The following is a 17208-nucleotide window of genomic DNA, read 5'->3' as shown; positions in this document are numbered from 1 at the left end:
CTTCTCACGTGGTAATATCACCGGTTGAATTGCAATCGTAACTGAAGTACCATATATTTATTATTATATTGGAGAAACATGTTTTTTTTTTCAATATTGAGTCCTTCCACTATAAATAAAATACGCATTTACCATATTTTCTTTCATAACTTATGTCACGTCTAGTTCAATAAGAATATATGTACGTATATCCATCCATATAAAGATACCTTGTTACTAATAAAACTAATATTTATTCGTAAACTTAAAATACAATTCTTGTAACCAGATTTGTGACCCTGTTACCTTAAACTTTCGTATTTAAATATATTGGTTTCTTCAATTTGACCAATGAATCGTGATCGGTTAATAAATGACAAGACTACTACTGCGAATAAGTCCGAATCAAATAATAGTAGTGGCGTGGACCCCATGAAATCGACCATCTTTAATAATTTAAACTGTCTCTTATATTATTGTACCAATATTCGATCTTAGACTAGAGGTGCATTATTCATTTTTATTGATTTAGACGTCAAATCTTTATCAAACTAGTAACTTTGGTTCGATATTTTCTTAAATGATACAAGTTGAATTAGTTTTTAGTGCATGATATATGACTCATCATGTTTAGATAAAATAAGATGTCTCGTTTTTACACAAGAAATAAGTCATCGTTTATATTTGATTCTCTCTCTTCTCTCATATCTCATTTGTTACAAGATTTGAAAATTTTACCTGCGAGAAGCACATCAGTTATATATATATATACACACATGTGTGTGCGCGCGCGCGCGCATGTACGTAACATATATTGAATTACTCGTCCACTACACTTGCCCTAACAACCTATGAGGTGCTCCCTCTCTCACCAAACCATTTACACTCACGAGAGCTCATTTTGCGGGTGGTCCGCACTCTATTTCAACCATTTAGTTTTTTTTAATGAGTTAACTAATCCCTTTCCATTATAATTGTTTTTTGAGTTAATTGGTTAAAATTTACTGTCAACGTGGTAACAATGTGATGCCTACGTGACGCTAACCAAAAATCAAAACCTGTCTCTCTCTCAATATATGTATACACGTATATGCATATTAATGCCATGTGAATGTGAATTAGTGGATGACCAAAATTTCTAACAAGTAATGAATGTTTAAATGAAAGAATAAGCATATGAATTAATTCCTAAAACATTACCACATCATAATGACGTATTGAATTCGTCGGTTTCTATTTTTGCGGAGGGTGGGGTATGCTTTAATCCCATACTTTTACATTAATTAAATCTTATAAGACATAACACGGTTCTAAGTTAATTACTCCTTGATCAAGTAACAGTTCACAGCATCAACACCGCCTCCTAACATTAATCGAGAAAATGATTATTTAATAAAAAAGATTCTGAGAACAAGGCACCAATTGGAGCTTAAAGCCGTTAAAAGAAAAAGAAAAAAAGAAAAGCAATTTGAGCTTAAATTTAAAATATTCAATTGTTTAAAATCACAAAGAGATCGACCATGTGTGAATATTAAATTTTCAACTCTTTTTTAAAACTAATAGTCATATTGTCAAAGATGGATTGTAACACTTATATATACATTCATTCAAAAAAAACCACTCTCGTCATCAACACAAGCTTTAATAGTTGTTTAAATGGTTCTATTATGATTATGGTAACATGTCGTTAATTTCGTCATTGTGATCATATCCTAATGTGATCGTGTGAGACAAGAATCAGATATATGTAATGAGTGTTTATGAAGGGAGCATATCAAGTAAGCATGGAGAAGTTGATTCCTTGTACAAGATATATATTTATACTTACACGTGGCATTTTGTACGGTTCTCCCATATAACATATTTGACATGTTATCAGTCGACAAAAGATTGTCATGTCAAGGTGTGCAATTGGCACATAGTATTGGTCATAGGTAATGCGAGCCATACTACATGTCCTTGGTGTGTATCAAGTATCGATAGTACGACATGTCAGCACCAAAGCAACATCATAAGGCTATATATTTTCTAAATAATTACAATTCTAACCTAAACTTATGCCAAACTCGATCAAACAATTGGTGCAACACATACATTTATAGTTTTGTCGATGTATTACATGATGCTGGTCTTTATAGTTATGGCAACGAGTTAATTTTAGTACAAACTCACATGATTGTACGCGTATCTCGTTACTCAACCCTTCATTATGGCCAAGGCCTAACGAAACTTTCACCAACATTGTGTTTCACATTAAGAAACACACTTTTTGACAAGCTAAATTTTAGATTTTCTTTATCTTACTTTTAAGATTTTTTTACAATATATAAAATCACACCTTTTTAATTCTAACAATTTTGATGAGATCTAGAAAGATATGCTAAAAAAACATTTAAATGAGTTAACAACAACAGAACATTTAAAAAGCCAAAATTATGAGGAAGACAGTTTTTGTTTAGTATTATTATTTTAAGCTAAAACATCCGACACCTTAGACTACGGTTCTGCTGATCAAAACCACATGGCTATCACCAAAACAGGCAACAGGCAACCCTTTTGTTTTACCGTTGACCATGTAATTTCGAATCATGGTCAAACTTTAGTTATTTTACTTCATGAAATATTGTATGTTGACTTTCCAGTTATTAATATATAGGGGGTGTTTGGGATTCCTTATTTTACCTCTTTATACCTTATTTAAGGAATAAGGTATAAGTTACAATGTTGTAACTTATACATTATACACTCACAAAACTCAACTTTTTCAAACACCTTATAACTTATAAGCTATAAGGAGCAAAAATAAGGAATCCCAAACAACCCCATAGTTTCTTAATCTCTTGTGTAAATTAACTTGTTCTAACCCCTAAAATCTATTTTTAAAATCCACTTATCGTTGTTTTGTGAAACTCGAACTCGCACTAATTTGTTTAGTATAAATAACAAAATGCCATTAAACAATAACTTTTGTTTATTTTAGACATTAGTTATATATATTTTCTTAGCTTTATATGATTTAAGTCTTAACGTTGTTTATGAGTAAAGCAAAAACTATTGGTTATTACAAAATTAAGGTTTTGACTCCATATACAAAAGGTGAACATACCATAACGAGTAACCCATAGGCGTGCATATGTAGGCGTTTACGCTCTTTTTCCGATTTGAAATTGGGTATTGTCTCGTCACTCACTAAAGAGTATAACCTTTTGTTAGCAGTGGTTATAATGAGACGTCCTTGTCTTGGTTGAGGTTGCTGGTATCTTTTATAGCATGCTGACTAGGTGGAAAATGCATGTTTACTCTAATTAACCTGCATTTTGATAATTAATTATTATGTTTGTAAATGAGCATAAAGGTGAAAAGAGGTAATAAGGATGTTTGGTATTGAGTGATCAATTGAGAGCTGTTTGGCTTTATGTTTACTTGGCGTGGACTTCCCACTGCCAATCTCACCATCATCAAAATTTTAATTATAAACTTTTGCAACCTTGTTTCCGGTTCTAATTGTTACTCGTATGCTAGCTACAAATTATAATTATAAACTTCTATGTTACTTGTTTTATGTTTACTTGTCTATGAGTGTATGCATCACATACGTGTCACGTGTGTGTATATATACTGATCTAGGGTCACTTTTAAATAATTTTTTCACATGTTGTAGTTCGTATCAAAGCTAGGTAATGTTAAACGCAAAGAAACCCGAGAACAAGACCCGACCGGAGTTCCACCACATCAACACTTGATAAAGTTATCATATATGTAGTTAAAATGTCAATAAAGGTGGTGGAATAGTGACATATATATTAGGCTTGTACGTGTGGTCCATTCATAAAAAATGATTTGGCTGGTTTTGATAAATTGACATGACTCATTTATCCTGCTAGGATTACAATTATTAAGGTGGGGAAGCGATGATTGTGGCTTACATGACTTTAATAGGTGCATATAAAAAGTAAAGAGAATTGTTTTGAGGATAGTCTATGCATGTTATAACGCATCGTAACATTGTGAATTTGGATCTTGGTAAAAATGGCAAAACAATAAAATTGGACATTATTTGGGCCTAAAAAGTTCATATTTGAAATTTATTTTTTTCATACCATGGAAAAAATCATAAATTGTTATTACACATTTGTATATATCAGTTTATACATAGCAATAAAAAAATACATATAATCGATTTGATTTTAGTAGAGTATGTAATAATGAAAACCTTGTTAACCATATAACCAACCCGCTATTGTGTGAAGAATAGCACATAACATAGGCGCCGCATATGTTATGCCTATATATATGTTTTCTTGATTCTTGTTCTTGTAACTTTTGATTTTGTTGAAATAAAATTTTCTTTCAACGAAATCAAAAGTTACAAGAACATGAATCAAGAATATATATATATATATATATATATATATAGCGCATATGTTATGCGTTATTCTTCACATATTGTCGGTTTATAGAAAACCACTGTAAACCGTCCCACCGGTTGCATCGGTCTGCCCGTAGTTCTAACTCCATTAAATTGGATGGCAGGAGAGTGGAAAGGATTTCCCTTTTTCCATTCCTTTTTATTACTACATATAAAAAAGAAAAGAAAAGAAAAGAAGTTGTTTCCGGGTTTTATGCAGTTTGCACGAATGGGTAGGGTGGTTGTGGTGGCAGACACTACTAAAGAAACGTCATTGCAATTTGCAACAAGTCATTAGTGGATCGAATTCCCCTCCCTCCACTATACTAATATTATCACAATACATTCCCTACCCATGGTTTTATTCCATTCATTATATTTCCAAACTCCTTTTTCATATAACATGCGCCTGAGTGCAAGTTAACACTTAAACAAAAAATATTACGGTGCATTTTTCGTCGATTTGACTATCGAAATGTGATCTTAGTCTTTGGACTCGGACTCTTTCTAACGGGTTGTTTATGGCGTTTACAGTCTCCTTCACTCCTTGTTTACAACATATCGAGATCACTTCGAGTTAAAAAGTCACTTTCCTTGTACAGATGCAGAGCTTCAAAAGCCAAAAGGCATGTTTGCTTTGTAAGATTTTATATGCCTACTACCCTTATTGAGATGTTTAAAAAGTAAGAATAATTTTTAACAAGTATCCATAAAACCTAATCTTAAAAGTTCTTCCTTTTTATGGTAGGGTCTGAGGAGGGTAAGATGTAGACAGTCTTACCTATATCCCGTAGGATTAGAGAGACTGCTTCTTGTGAGACCCCCGGCTCGATAATAGTTTTGCATCAAGCCTTGGACATAAGACACATAACACTCAACCATTGGGACACAAGCTGATTGGTGCATGTACCCTTGTCTTTCGGTCATCAACGCCACCACATGATGTCTGATTAACCTTCCGTCACTTTTAACGTTATTTTCAAAATAACGTCAAATTTTGTCCACCCAAGGCCCCACACGTATCTAAATTATATCCGCGCACCGCAAGTAGAGCAAATGATTATAATTTTATTATGGGCCATGGTACTAGGCTACTAGCTATTCTTTAAGTAGGCTGGATAATGTTATAATGGGTCCAAAACAAGAGTTTAAAGAATTGGACTGTGACCAAAATCCCAAATTAAATTGTTACACACACTATGTTTAAACCTTTTAAACTTAGTCTACCCGTTTAACTCATACATTTTTTTTTCTGTTTAACGGCCAACACATTTTAATTTTAGTATTAAATATATATATCATTATATTGTCCACAAAACTTGGTTCGTCGATCATCTCATTGAAAGACATCATTTTACACACCTTGACACTGGTTGGCCATATGCCATTCGGCGACTCAAATACTTTGTTACATTAGTCATGTCGGGTATATGGTTTCAAATGTGTCAGAGTTAATTTCAACGGCTCGTAACCGCTCTATAAAACAAATGACATTGCAAATTGATGTTATTTTTAACGACATAGCAGAAGAACGACAAAAAAAAATAACAAATAAAAAATTTTAACGACATAGCAGAAGAATGACAAAAAAAAATAACAAACAAAAGAATTTATCTATTAACATATATCGAAAATTGAATATAGATTCACCGCGTAACAACAAAAAAATCGATCACTTGAAAAACTTACTATAGATCTTCAACAAACAAATTATCCCTAGTCATTTAATGTTTTATCTTCCTTTTAACATTTAGGAAGATCCCTTGGAGGTGGTAGAAGTGACTCATTTGGTCCATTTCCATTTTCAACCAAAAAGGCCATTTTTAAGCCCCAAGTTGTGTGCACTTCCAAATGACAATGCAAGAACCACACACCAGGATTATCAGCTCGAAATCGAATGGCAACCCAACCACCCGAAGGCACACCAATCGTATTCCTCTCTACTGGATCAACAAGGTTAAATTTCTTTGCATCTTTCTTCGGGTTATAGTTGCCAATTCCCTTGCCAACACCAAAGAAATTGAAGCCATGTAGATGAATCGGGTGATTCTCGGCAGCTATCATACTTGTGTCTTGAAGCACCAACTCAACCGTCGAGTTGTATTTTAGCCGATAGAGCTTAGTCCCATTGGCCGTAGCCAAGTTTGCGGGTGGAGTCCCCGTGTAATTGAAAGCAATGGGTGGATTAGCCGGGAAATCAGTAGTAAAGACCCCTTTCTTTTTAAAGTAATGGGCTTGGAGAAGAGCTGTGGTGGGCATAACAAAAGTAACATTGTTTATGCCCGCCACAACTCTACTTCCATTGCCTGCTTTACAAGTCGGGCATGGGTTGATACCCAGCCCGACTGTAAAATACAAAGAATGATCAATTTTTATGGGCACTTTGGCGGGAAATCTTTTTGAATTTAAACTACGGAGGGAATCTATAAAATTATTAGCGACGGCTGTGGCATTTTGTGGCGGTGGGGTGGTTAGGGTGGCGGAACGAGAAATGGAGCCGGTATAGTGGATGGTTGCAATGGCGGTCTTGTTGTCGACCGCAATGGGGGAGTCCATGAATGGAGAGGCAATCATCATGTACTTCCCGGGATTCTTGTTGGCGGTGATGATGACATTGGTGGTTTGGCCCGGTGCTATGACAATCGTGTCGGTTTTAAAGGGTTTCACATAGACAGCGTCCACTTCAACCACCGTGAGCTTGTGGCCGGCGATCTTAAAGAACAGTTCTTCATTGAGTGCAGCGTTAATTATACGAAGCATGTATGATTTCCCTTTTTCCACACTTAGTTGAAACCCTCCTGCATGGCAAAAGAAAAAAAAATACACATGTTTATGTTATAAGAGTTTACTAACTTGTATGTATGGTTATTATTATTATTAGTTGGTTGGGCTTTATATAAAACTCTGGTTTTTAGTTATTCAATACATTACTCCTTGAGTTAAGTGTCATTTTAGTACCTGTAGTTTGTCTAACTACGCAACTTTAGTACAAATTTTGAATTTTATGCAAATGGCTACCTCAATTTCAAAAAACTTGCATTTTTAGTACTTTTTTAACCCCGTTAATTTTCTTCCGTTAAGTCCGGGGTATTTGCGTAATTTCACAATTTAAATCAGGGGTATTTAGGTAATTTCATTATTATATTTTTGTTTTTTTTTTCCGTTAACCCATTTCCCCCAAATTCATTCTCATTAAACCCTAATTTCTCAAACTGATATAAAAAGGGATACAGGTGAATCACCAATTGACAACCCAACCCATGATCTCCACTATGGAATCACACTAAAAATGCGCAATCGGAGATACGTAGTCGCTAAGGACGACGAAGGCGATCCACCACAAAATGAATCAAAGCCAAGTCAGCGGAAAAGGAAAATGGATGAAAATTTATGAAGACGACGACGGTATACAGGTGAATCACCAGTTTGATTAGTTCTCTCAAGTGTCCATGAAAACGCGTCGGCGAGTTGGACGGCGTTAACTCTCTGCGACGGCTCGTACTGCAACCAGCGGCTCTACGACGTTAACTCTCCTCATCGGAATCTCGTTCACTATAGCGAGTAAATGATGAAGAGCTAGTGCGATGCACGTGTCCACCTTGTAATCTACCGTCTCCGGCGTTAGCATAACCACCGGAATCGAAAAGAAGAGATGAGGTTGAGGAAGAACATGAAGGTTGTGATGGTGATGTAACGTACTACCTTGATTGTTATTCTGGTTCAACAATATAAAAAGGGAGAGAAAAATAAAAGAATAAATCAAATAATAATAAAATTAGGCAAATATTCTGGACTTAACGGAAGAAAATTAACGGGGTTAAAAATAGTACTAAAAATGCAAGTTTTTTAAAACTAAGGTAGCCATTTGCACAAAATTCAAAATTAGTACTAAAGTTGCGTAATTGAACAAATCACAGGTACTAAAATGGCACTTAACTCTTATTCCTTAATATATATAGTTTTTAAGTATTGTTTTCTTCCTTACCTTGTGTTTGACAACCATGAGCTCGTCCCGGATGACCATTAATAGTATGGGCATCCGAGACATTAGGTGCCAACCCTGATTTCAGTGCTTGATTGATCACCGCTTCGGTATCTGATTTCCACCATTCACCTACATACGTGACAACAATGTACTCAAAATTAATCATGAGCCATCTTTCATATCATTTGTAACTGTTAACTAATTCATACAAGAATTGAATGAAGTTAACCTATAAATAAAAATACTTGCCTAAAATGACAACTTGTTCCATATGTGGCTTAGGAAAGGGATATGGAACACCAAGTTTAGGCAAGATGACTATTGCACCATGGACTGTAGCTCTTAGCCATAGGATATGAGCATGCCATAATAGTGTGCCGTGTTGTCCTGTGATGGTGAACTTGTACACATAGTTTTGCCCGGGCTGGATTGGACATTGTGTTATGTATGCAGGTCCGTCCGCCCAACCAGTGCGTAGCTGTCTTATTCCATGCCTGCCAACAAAATTGAAACCAAGTCTCCTTATTAGGTAAAATATATATATCACCCTAGAATTTCATGATTTAGTTAATATAAATTGTACCAGTGGATGGAGACGTTATACTTGACATGGTTAACAACCTTCACGTGAACAGTATCACCCTCTCTAGCGTAAAGTGTCGGTCCAGGAAACGCACCATTAACCGTCACAATAGGCTTGCTTGAGCATAAACGATTGGCGTTCTTTGTAACTACCTACATATATTACATGATACAAATAAGCTATTAATTATATCATGCATGCAAGCATACTTTTTTTTAACGACAGTCAGGCTCAGTGGCATGCCACTTCATAGCCCAATCAGTCGCTTTTATATGTGTAATTATCCGATAATAACAAGAAAACATTTTGTTTGTTAGTTGTGCAATAAAGAAAAGGTTGAAAGCTCAAGAACTGATTACTCACATTGAATTTGTAGTGACGAATGCGAGCTTGAACTAACAAAGGGAAAAGAAACATGACTAGAACTAAAGCTCGAACCCAACTTTCCATGTTGGTTAATTAACTTGGTTCGACACGTCGTTGATGGTTAATTACTAGAAATGAGTGATGATAGATGACTAGATAAGATCATAGAGCAAGCTTATATATGGGTTGTGACCTGTTTGATTGCTAAGATGTCATTTTTGGTTGGTTATGGTTAGGTGTGTGTGCAAACCAGCAGAGGTCGGATCACCGCTGGTAGTACTTTGATTTATTTCTTTAATTGAAAGCAAGTTAATTTGATGTAAATCCCTATATTATAATATTGTTAATTAGAATTATTGGTTCATAAGATTTCTTCCATCTCACATAAAGTAAACTACAGGATGTCAAAGTTTGTTTAGAATGTATATATCTTATCAAACATATTATCAACAAATGTGACAATTCTCGTTATATTTCATATATATTCAGAATTTTTATTTCATCATTTAACGGTAAAGAGATTAAATGTGAAAAATTAAAATGTAGCAAAATAAAAAAAAACACAGATAAGTCATAAATGGTCCTTGAGGATCAAAGGTTTTTTCATACTATTATAACATTTATAATTAAATAAATATATATTTAATTTTTTTGTTATTATAAGTCATTTAATGTTCAACTGGTTTTTACAAGATATTAATTTGTTTAATATCGGACAAATTATTTAGGTTTAAGAATTCAATTCCTAATATTACACTATCTTAAGCTAAAAACAAAAAAACCCATTACACTTCAAAACATTAAATTATACTTGACCGAACTTGTTCTACCAAAAAGCTTATTCAAACTCATTTACTAAACAAGATAAACTCAACTTAATTAAACAAAAGACTGAATTGAATTCAAACACTTTCTCTTCCTTGCAAATAGCCACCAGACCAGTAGTATGAGTGCTTCGGTGTTGTAGTTTCACATAAACAAATAATCATACACTGTTCACTACTGTTGCTTTGATACCTAGCTATATAAATTTGTAAAGTTAATGTATTAAGAACTAGTTGATATTTTCTTTTTTCAAATTCCATGTATTTTTGGTTTCCTCAACCACCTATTTAATTTTCAAATTCCTTTTAGAGATCCTTGATAAAATTTCAAGTGGATCTTGGGATGGATAATAACATAAATTCACAATTGGTTGTAGAGACTGACGTGACACTTTATTAAAAAAATGGACTGAGTACAAAGACCAAATACGAACTACTATTTATAAAATGTAGATAGAATAACGGGTTGTTTGATAGTCTCTTAATGTTAGTATTAAGAGACTACCTCTGAATATATAGATAAGAGGTAGAGCGTATTTGGTTAACTAAAAATACACTTCTTAACGTTTAATGGAGCCTCTTAATAGATAAGTTTTAGAAACATGTTGAATGATTCAGAGACCACCTCAGAATCAGTCCGTCTTCTTAATGATTCAACATAAGATTACTGTAGGGGTATGGTACTAAACCCGGTTTTATGACCCTAAATTTATTATGTTTGGCTTATTTTATTATACGGACTAATACAATGTTATTGGGCTGAGGGGGTTTTGTGGAGGTAACCCTAACTGGGCCAGGCCCATTAGGATACCATGATGGTGGCCATGAGGCTCTCTATATAAGGAGGTCTTCACCTCCTTATTTGCCATGATGCTCAGTAAGAGCTGCCATCATATATTTTTGTGTCTGTAAACAAGAGATCCTTGAGATTTCTTAGCAGTCACCTCCACACCCCCAAAAAGCCATTGCAGATCTCAAGCAACCGGAGAAGAAGATAAAGGCGTGGTTCGTTCATCTCGAAATCCGTGGAAACATCGTCATGGATCAGGTCAGATTCATTTCATGCTTCGACATTGGCGCCATCCGTGGGACGGCAACGAACTACCCTTCGATTTTCGTCTCGGTCCTCAGATCTCTCCCAAGAAAAACCCAGATCTGGAAGTTTACAGAAAGAGGCTTCAAGACTTGTTCTATTAAAGCTCAAAAAGATCCATAGATCTAAAAGAGGCTTCCAGATCTGTGCAAAAATGAAGCTGAAAAGGATTTGTAGATCCAAAAAAAAACTACCTGATTCGGATGATCAAACCTCCGGATCTGTGATGGTTTTAAATTCTCTCCGCTCCGAGCTTCAGATCTATCTAGATCTGATTTACAGATCTAAATCTGGATTACAGACCTGGATTTTAGGTTTAAAATTACAATCTAGATTACGGAGACTCCCGCCGCCATGCACGCGCGCCAGCGAATTCTCACTCCGCGGAAACCACCATGTGGGTTTTGCGCAAAAGACTCGCCGCCATACATGCGCGCCCGCGAGTCACCGCTCCGCCGCCATGCATGCGCGCTGCCAAATAGCAAGCTTCGCCACCATGCATGCTCGCCCGCGAGTCACGACTCCGCCGCCATGCATGTGCAAGCCTGATTTTGATCTTTGCATACATGTTTCACACTTCCTTTTATTAATTTGAGCAATATGACAACATTATATTGACATCAAACTAAAAACAAAACGAAGTAAAACATACATGCGCGAGCTTCAAGCTCAAACGCGTTGACGAGTTCTAACTCTAAAACGTCAGGGCCTTAGCCCAATAATATGAGCCTTAGCTCAAATTACTCATAGCATCCATCCCGCGTATTGCGCGGCTCGACCATAAGATACCTAAGCACAACTAAGGCAAAGCACATGCCAAAACACAGTTGTTGAGGTTTCAGGTCAGGGCCGCGCATGGGATTATAATGGATGCGCCAAATATAGACGCGCAAATGCTAAATAACTCATTCATAATTCCCTATAATAAATGCACGATAACGTCGCGCAAAAGAGGAATAACGAAATGCCAAGACACGTGTCAGCATATTCAAAATATCGCAAAATAGCCTGAAATATGACAACTATTAAGGAGTACTTAATAAATTCCTTACAACCTTGTTCAAATTTCAACGTGTAAGCATACCTTATATTCAACAAGCACACGCGCGCGCCATCGTGCATGCGCCACCATGGTTCGATGTACCGCCATCACGCATGCGCCGCCGCGATTCAATACATCGCCACCACGCATGCGTCACCACGATTCAATACATCGCCATGAAGCAGCAGCGCGCCGTCACTCATGCGCGCTAGCGCCGAGCACCGCACCACCGCGATCCAACACCAACCAACCACGTGCATTGACGATTCGTTTTCACCAGAGGGATAGAATCACGCGCAACGCGCGTGCAAGAAAAGAAAAAGAAAAAACAGGCCCTATCGAAAAAGCAAACTTGTCTAATATCTATCTTATCTCGCTCGCGCGAGACAAGACACATTAGACTGGGGGGCTTGAAGGGGGTATGCACCCGCCCTACATCGAGCGAGGCGGGTCAACCCACAAAATATAGACGAGGCTTAAAATCAGGATGTCATGAAGACACAAAGCCAAAACCTACACGTATGTTCACGCATATGCTCACGCATCACGTATGCTCACGCATCACGTATGCTCACGCATATGCTCGCGCATCACATATGCTCACGCATCGCGTATGTTCACGCATATGCTCACGCATATCACATCCGCGCGTGAAACATCTGCGCATGGCGCATATCACATACGCGCCAAACTTAAAGGTTGGGAATCCTCATAAGCCCATAGGCCACGCGCCAAACTTAAAGGTTGGGAATCCTCATAAACCCATAGGCCGCGCGCCAAACCAAAAGGTTGGGAATCCTTATAAACCCATATGGCCACGCGCCAAACTTAAAGGTCGGGAGCCTAATAATATCCCACATGGCTACGCGCCAGCTTAATTATTCTTATAGCTCGTAAGTCGCCTCGCGCGCAAGCTTTATTATTTTATAGCTCGTAAGTCGCCTCACGCGCCAGCTTAATTATTCTTATAGCTCGTAAGTCGCCCCGCGCGCAAGCTTTATTATTTTATAGCTCGTAAGTCGCCTCACGCGCAAGCTTAATTATTCTTATAGCTCGTAAGTCGCCTCGCGCGCAAGCTTTATTATTTTATAGCTCGTAAGTCGCCTCACGCGCCAGCTTAATTATTCTTATAGCTCGTAAGTCGCCTCACGCGCCAGCTTAATTATTCTTATAGCTCGTAAGTCGCCTCGCGCGCAAGCTTTATTATTTTATAGCTCGTAAGTCGCCTCACGCGCCAGCTTAATTATTCTTATAGCTCGTAAGTCGCCTCGCGCGCAAGCTTTATTATTTTATAGCTCGTAAGTCGCCTCGCGCGCAAGCTTAATTATTCTTATAGCTCGTAAGTCGCCTCGCGCGCAAGCTTTATTATTTTATAGCTCGTAAGTCGCCTCACGCGCAAGCTTAATTATTCTTATAGCTCGTAAGTCGCCTCGCGCGCAAGCTTTATTATTTTATAGCTCGCAAGTCGCCTCACGCGCCGGCTTAATTATTCTTATAGCTCGTAAGTCGCCTCGCGCGCAAGCTTTATTATTTTATAGCTCGTAAGTCGCCTCACACGCAGGCTTAATTATTTTTATAACTCGTAAGCTGCCTCGCGCGCAAGTTACATTACATTATTATCGAGACGCGCACTCTATCTTTTATCAGGCCCCGCGCCACTATTGTTATGATGCGTGCTATATCTTATTCATGCTAGTGTACCATCATTATCATAAGAACCACAACATGTCACCATCATGGAGAAAACCTCCCAAAACTCAAAGACAATAAAGACAAGGCCGAAGAAAAGGGAAAGAACCGCCTCACGTCCTAACACACCTTATAAAGTCCAGCGCTCCACCTAAACGCTTGCACGCCTAGGAGCAACCCTGGACTTGGGGGGCTTGTAGGGGTATGGTACTAAACCCGGTTTTACGACCCTAAATTTATTATGTTTGGCTTATTTTATTATACGGACTAATACAATGTTATTGGGCTGAGGGGGTTTTGTGGAGGTAACCCCAACTGGGCCAGGCCCATTAGGGTACCATGATGGTGGCCATGAGGCTCTCTATATAAGGAGGTCTTCACCTCCTTATTTGCCATGATGCTCAGTAAGAGCTGCCATCATATATTTTTGTGTCTGTAAACAAGAGATCCTTGAGATTTCTTAGCAGTCACCTCCACACCCCCAAAAAGCCATTGCAGATCTCAAGCAACCGGAGAAGAAGATAAAGGCGTGGTTCGTTCATCTCGAAATCCGTGGAAACATCGTAATGGATCAGGTCAGATTCATTTCATGCTTCGACAATTACCAAAAAACACTCTAATATGAAAAGCAAATAGATAACTTTAAATTTAAATTAACAAAGTTTAACATTAAGATTAATATTCCAGCTAAGATAATTACAACAAAATGGAGTGGGTTGGATTATTTATCTTAACTATTTGGCGGATCGCAATTATCAATCAAATTAGAGTGATGGGCCGGAAAGTTGGGCTAGTATACTATTGTGACTTGTAAGTAGGCTGGAATTAAAGTTGGGCTAATCCATAGGGATTCGGGATATAAGTAATATACCAAAGGAAGTACAAATAAGTAAAAAAAGATCGAAAGGACTCGGTTTTGATTTATAATGACAAAAATAAATAATTTTTTTAAAACTATAAGTGAAATAGTCTAGTGGTAAGCTAGACGAATGAGTTTAGTTTGGTCTTTTGAATCATTGTGACATAACAAGATTATCAATCATATTTAGAAAATCTCCGGATAACACAAAACCAACGAAAACTTCATTAACCAATTTATGAAGTAAATGCAGACAAAGCTAATCTAACATTTGAAACGCTCAAAGCCGGGGGTCTAAATTTGGATTTACGCATTTGCAATATGGTTCTCAAAGTATAGATTCATTCATAGGCTACGCAAATTGTTTGAACATAACATCTAGTACATAAGCCACAAGATATCATAAGTGTGATAACAAAACTGAAACACCAAGATGCCAGTCTTCAACCATGTAGCCTTTGCCTCAATGTTATGTCCGCAAAAGTCCATAACCCATCTACGCTTAACTTGATGCGCACACTAAAAGTTATTGTTGTCGACTGGGTTTCAGCTTATATAAATCATAGAAAAGCGATTAATTATGAAACATAGCGATTAATTATGAAACATAAGATTAATATCATAAGTTACTTTTGACATAAAACAATAGTTAATGCACGTCATAAATATATCGTTTAATTTAACATGTTTTAAACATACATAATAAAGAACATATGCGGCTAAGATCGATGAGTAAACACATGCAAGAAGGGCCGGGAATCATTGATGAAGACAACGCAACTTGCATGTCTCATATTAAGGAATACTACATCAAAGGTGATAGAATAAAACCGCATCTCGTCAAAGTTTTTCTCAGGTATGATATGCAAAATGAAGGAAGTCAATGACATATCAATTAGTCAGCCAATTGTCATGAAAGATAGAAACCACGTATTGATAGACGTACTATTACTCCCTTTATCAAGTTTGGCCATAAATTTTCTTATTAGTAGGTGTTTGGGATTTCTTATTTTATTTTTTTATGACTTTTCCTCATAAGTCAATAAGTTACACAATAAGTTATAATATTGTAACTTATTGACTTATACACTCACAAACATTCTTAATACCAAAAAAGCTTATAGCGTTTTCTAAAAGTTAGAGCATTCTCATCTCTTCCCCATCCCCAAATCCAAAATTACATTAAAACATGTTACATTTTTTCTCTCATTCTCAATTAAATAATTCATTGTTAGACATCTATCATTACATGTTCTCACCCATTCACTCACAACCACTTTCAAAATATATAAAAAAAATTATAGGGTTGAAGAGGTAGGTCCCAGCAGAGCCCAGTTGAACCCGCAAGACTCACCTTGAACAGGGACGTCTGCGCAATGACCAACTGCTCCAGCAGGACCCACCATGCTCAAAGAACCTTACGCGCAGTACGCCAGCTGTACCCGCAGGGAAAGCCTCCCAATGGTGAAGTACCCCGCCTGTTCCCGCAGTTGCGGATACAAGCCATCAGGGAAGGCTACCCGCACTAACAGCAAGGCTACACGCACAAGGCATTCGTTACTTCAGTAGTCACATGAAGGAATGAGCAAGGCGGGAATACTCCCGCCTAAATGAGCCAGTCCGTATGCTTCTGGAAGGTCTTTCGTACTATACCTACTAAGGTATGGGCGGAACAGACAATTTGACCAGAGCAGCCCGTGAACTAATCACAGGGTGACAGCTCACCGTCAACAATACGAGGAGGAGCACCCTCTAGTACTGTTTTGTCACTATTAGCCGCTGCCTACTCACCAACCCTTACGAGGGGACGTGCGCAGCCTACAGTTGGTGGAACAGTGCGTAGCCGGCAGTAAAGGAATAGTACACAGCCGACCTTATTACTGTTGGCCGTAACCTATCCACCAACCAGCATGGCCTGTGCGTACGTCCACTGTTGGTAGAACAGGAATACTATTCAGCCGGCTGTACCTGCTTGGAAACCTACCTTCGGCTATAAATACTCCAACACCTTGGAATGGTAAGGACATCATCTGATATCTCAATCTTATCTAGCAATCTCTTAATATACACTTATATTCAGAGCAATCTAGTCTGATTCTCACGCCGGAGGGTGGTCACAAGGAGGAACCCCCCCCCCCTTCTCAGTGACGAGCTTACGGTGTCTGTTTTGCAGGTCCCCTGAAGAACAACCTTCTCTGCTGGACCTCATCCGTGGGAAACATTACTTAACCCCCAGATTATCTATAATCTGCATGTGGGTTCACTTAGTGTTTCTTCATTGGCGCAATACTCACTTAGGTGAGTATTCGCCGGAAATCGCAAAGAAGATGAAGAGAAGAGTGAAAGTGTGGATTACAAAGAACCCTCTCCCCCTTCATAT

At 37.5% G+C, this 17208-nt stretch overlaps 1 protein-coding gene across 1 annotated transcript; it reads right to left on the bottom strand.

Annotated features, from left to right (window-relative positions):
* Positions 1–6120: 6120 nt before the first annotated feature.
* On the bottom strand, positions 6121–9731 carry LOC143608421 (laccase-4-like). Its single transcript, XM_077083469.1, has 5 exons — positions 9319–9731; positions 8956–9107; positions 8622–8866; positions 8373–8501; positions 6121–7185 (listed from the first exon to the last, which is right to left on the bottom strand). Exons 1-5 carry the CDS (start codon positions 9403–9405, stop codon positions 6131–6133), a joined length of 1668 nt encoding a protein of 555 aa, XP_076939584.1. The 5' UTR covers positions 9406–9731; the 3' UTR covers positions 6121–6130.
* Between the last annotated feature and the right edge of the window lie 7477 nt (positions 9732–17208).

The sequence above is a fragment of the Bidens hawaiensis genome, unplaced genomic scaffold (assembly GCF_021521415.1).
Source record: "Bidens hawaiensis isolate Kalapana, Puna unplaced genomic scaffold, B.hawaiensis_p1.1 tig00419365_1, whole genome shotgun sequence".
NCBI classification, from domain to species: Eukaryota; Viridiplantae; Streptophyta; class Magnoliopsida; order Asterales; family Asteraceae; genus Bidens; species Bidens hawaiensis.
This window is presented reverse-complemented; position numbering and strand designations above follow the sequence as displayed.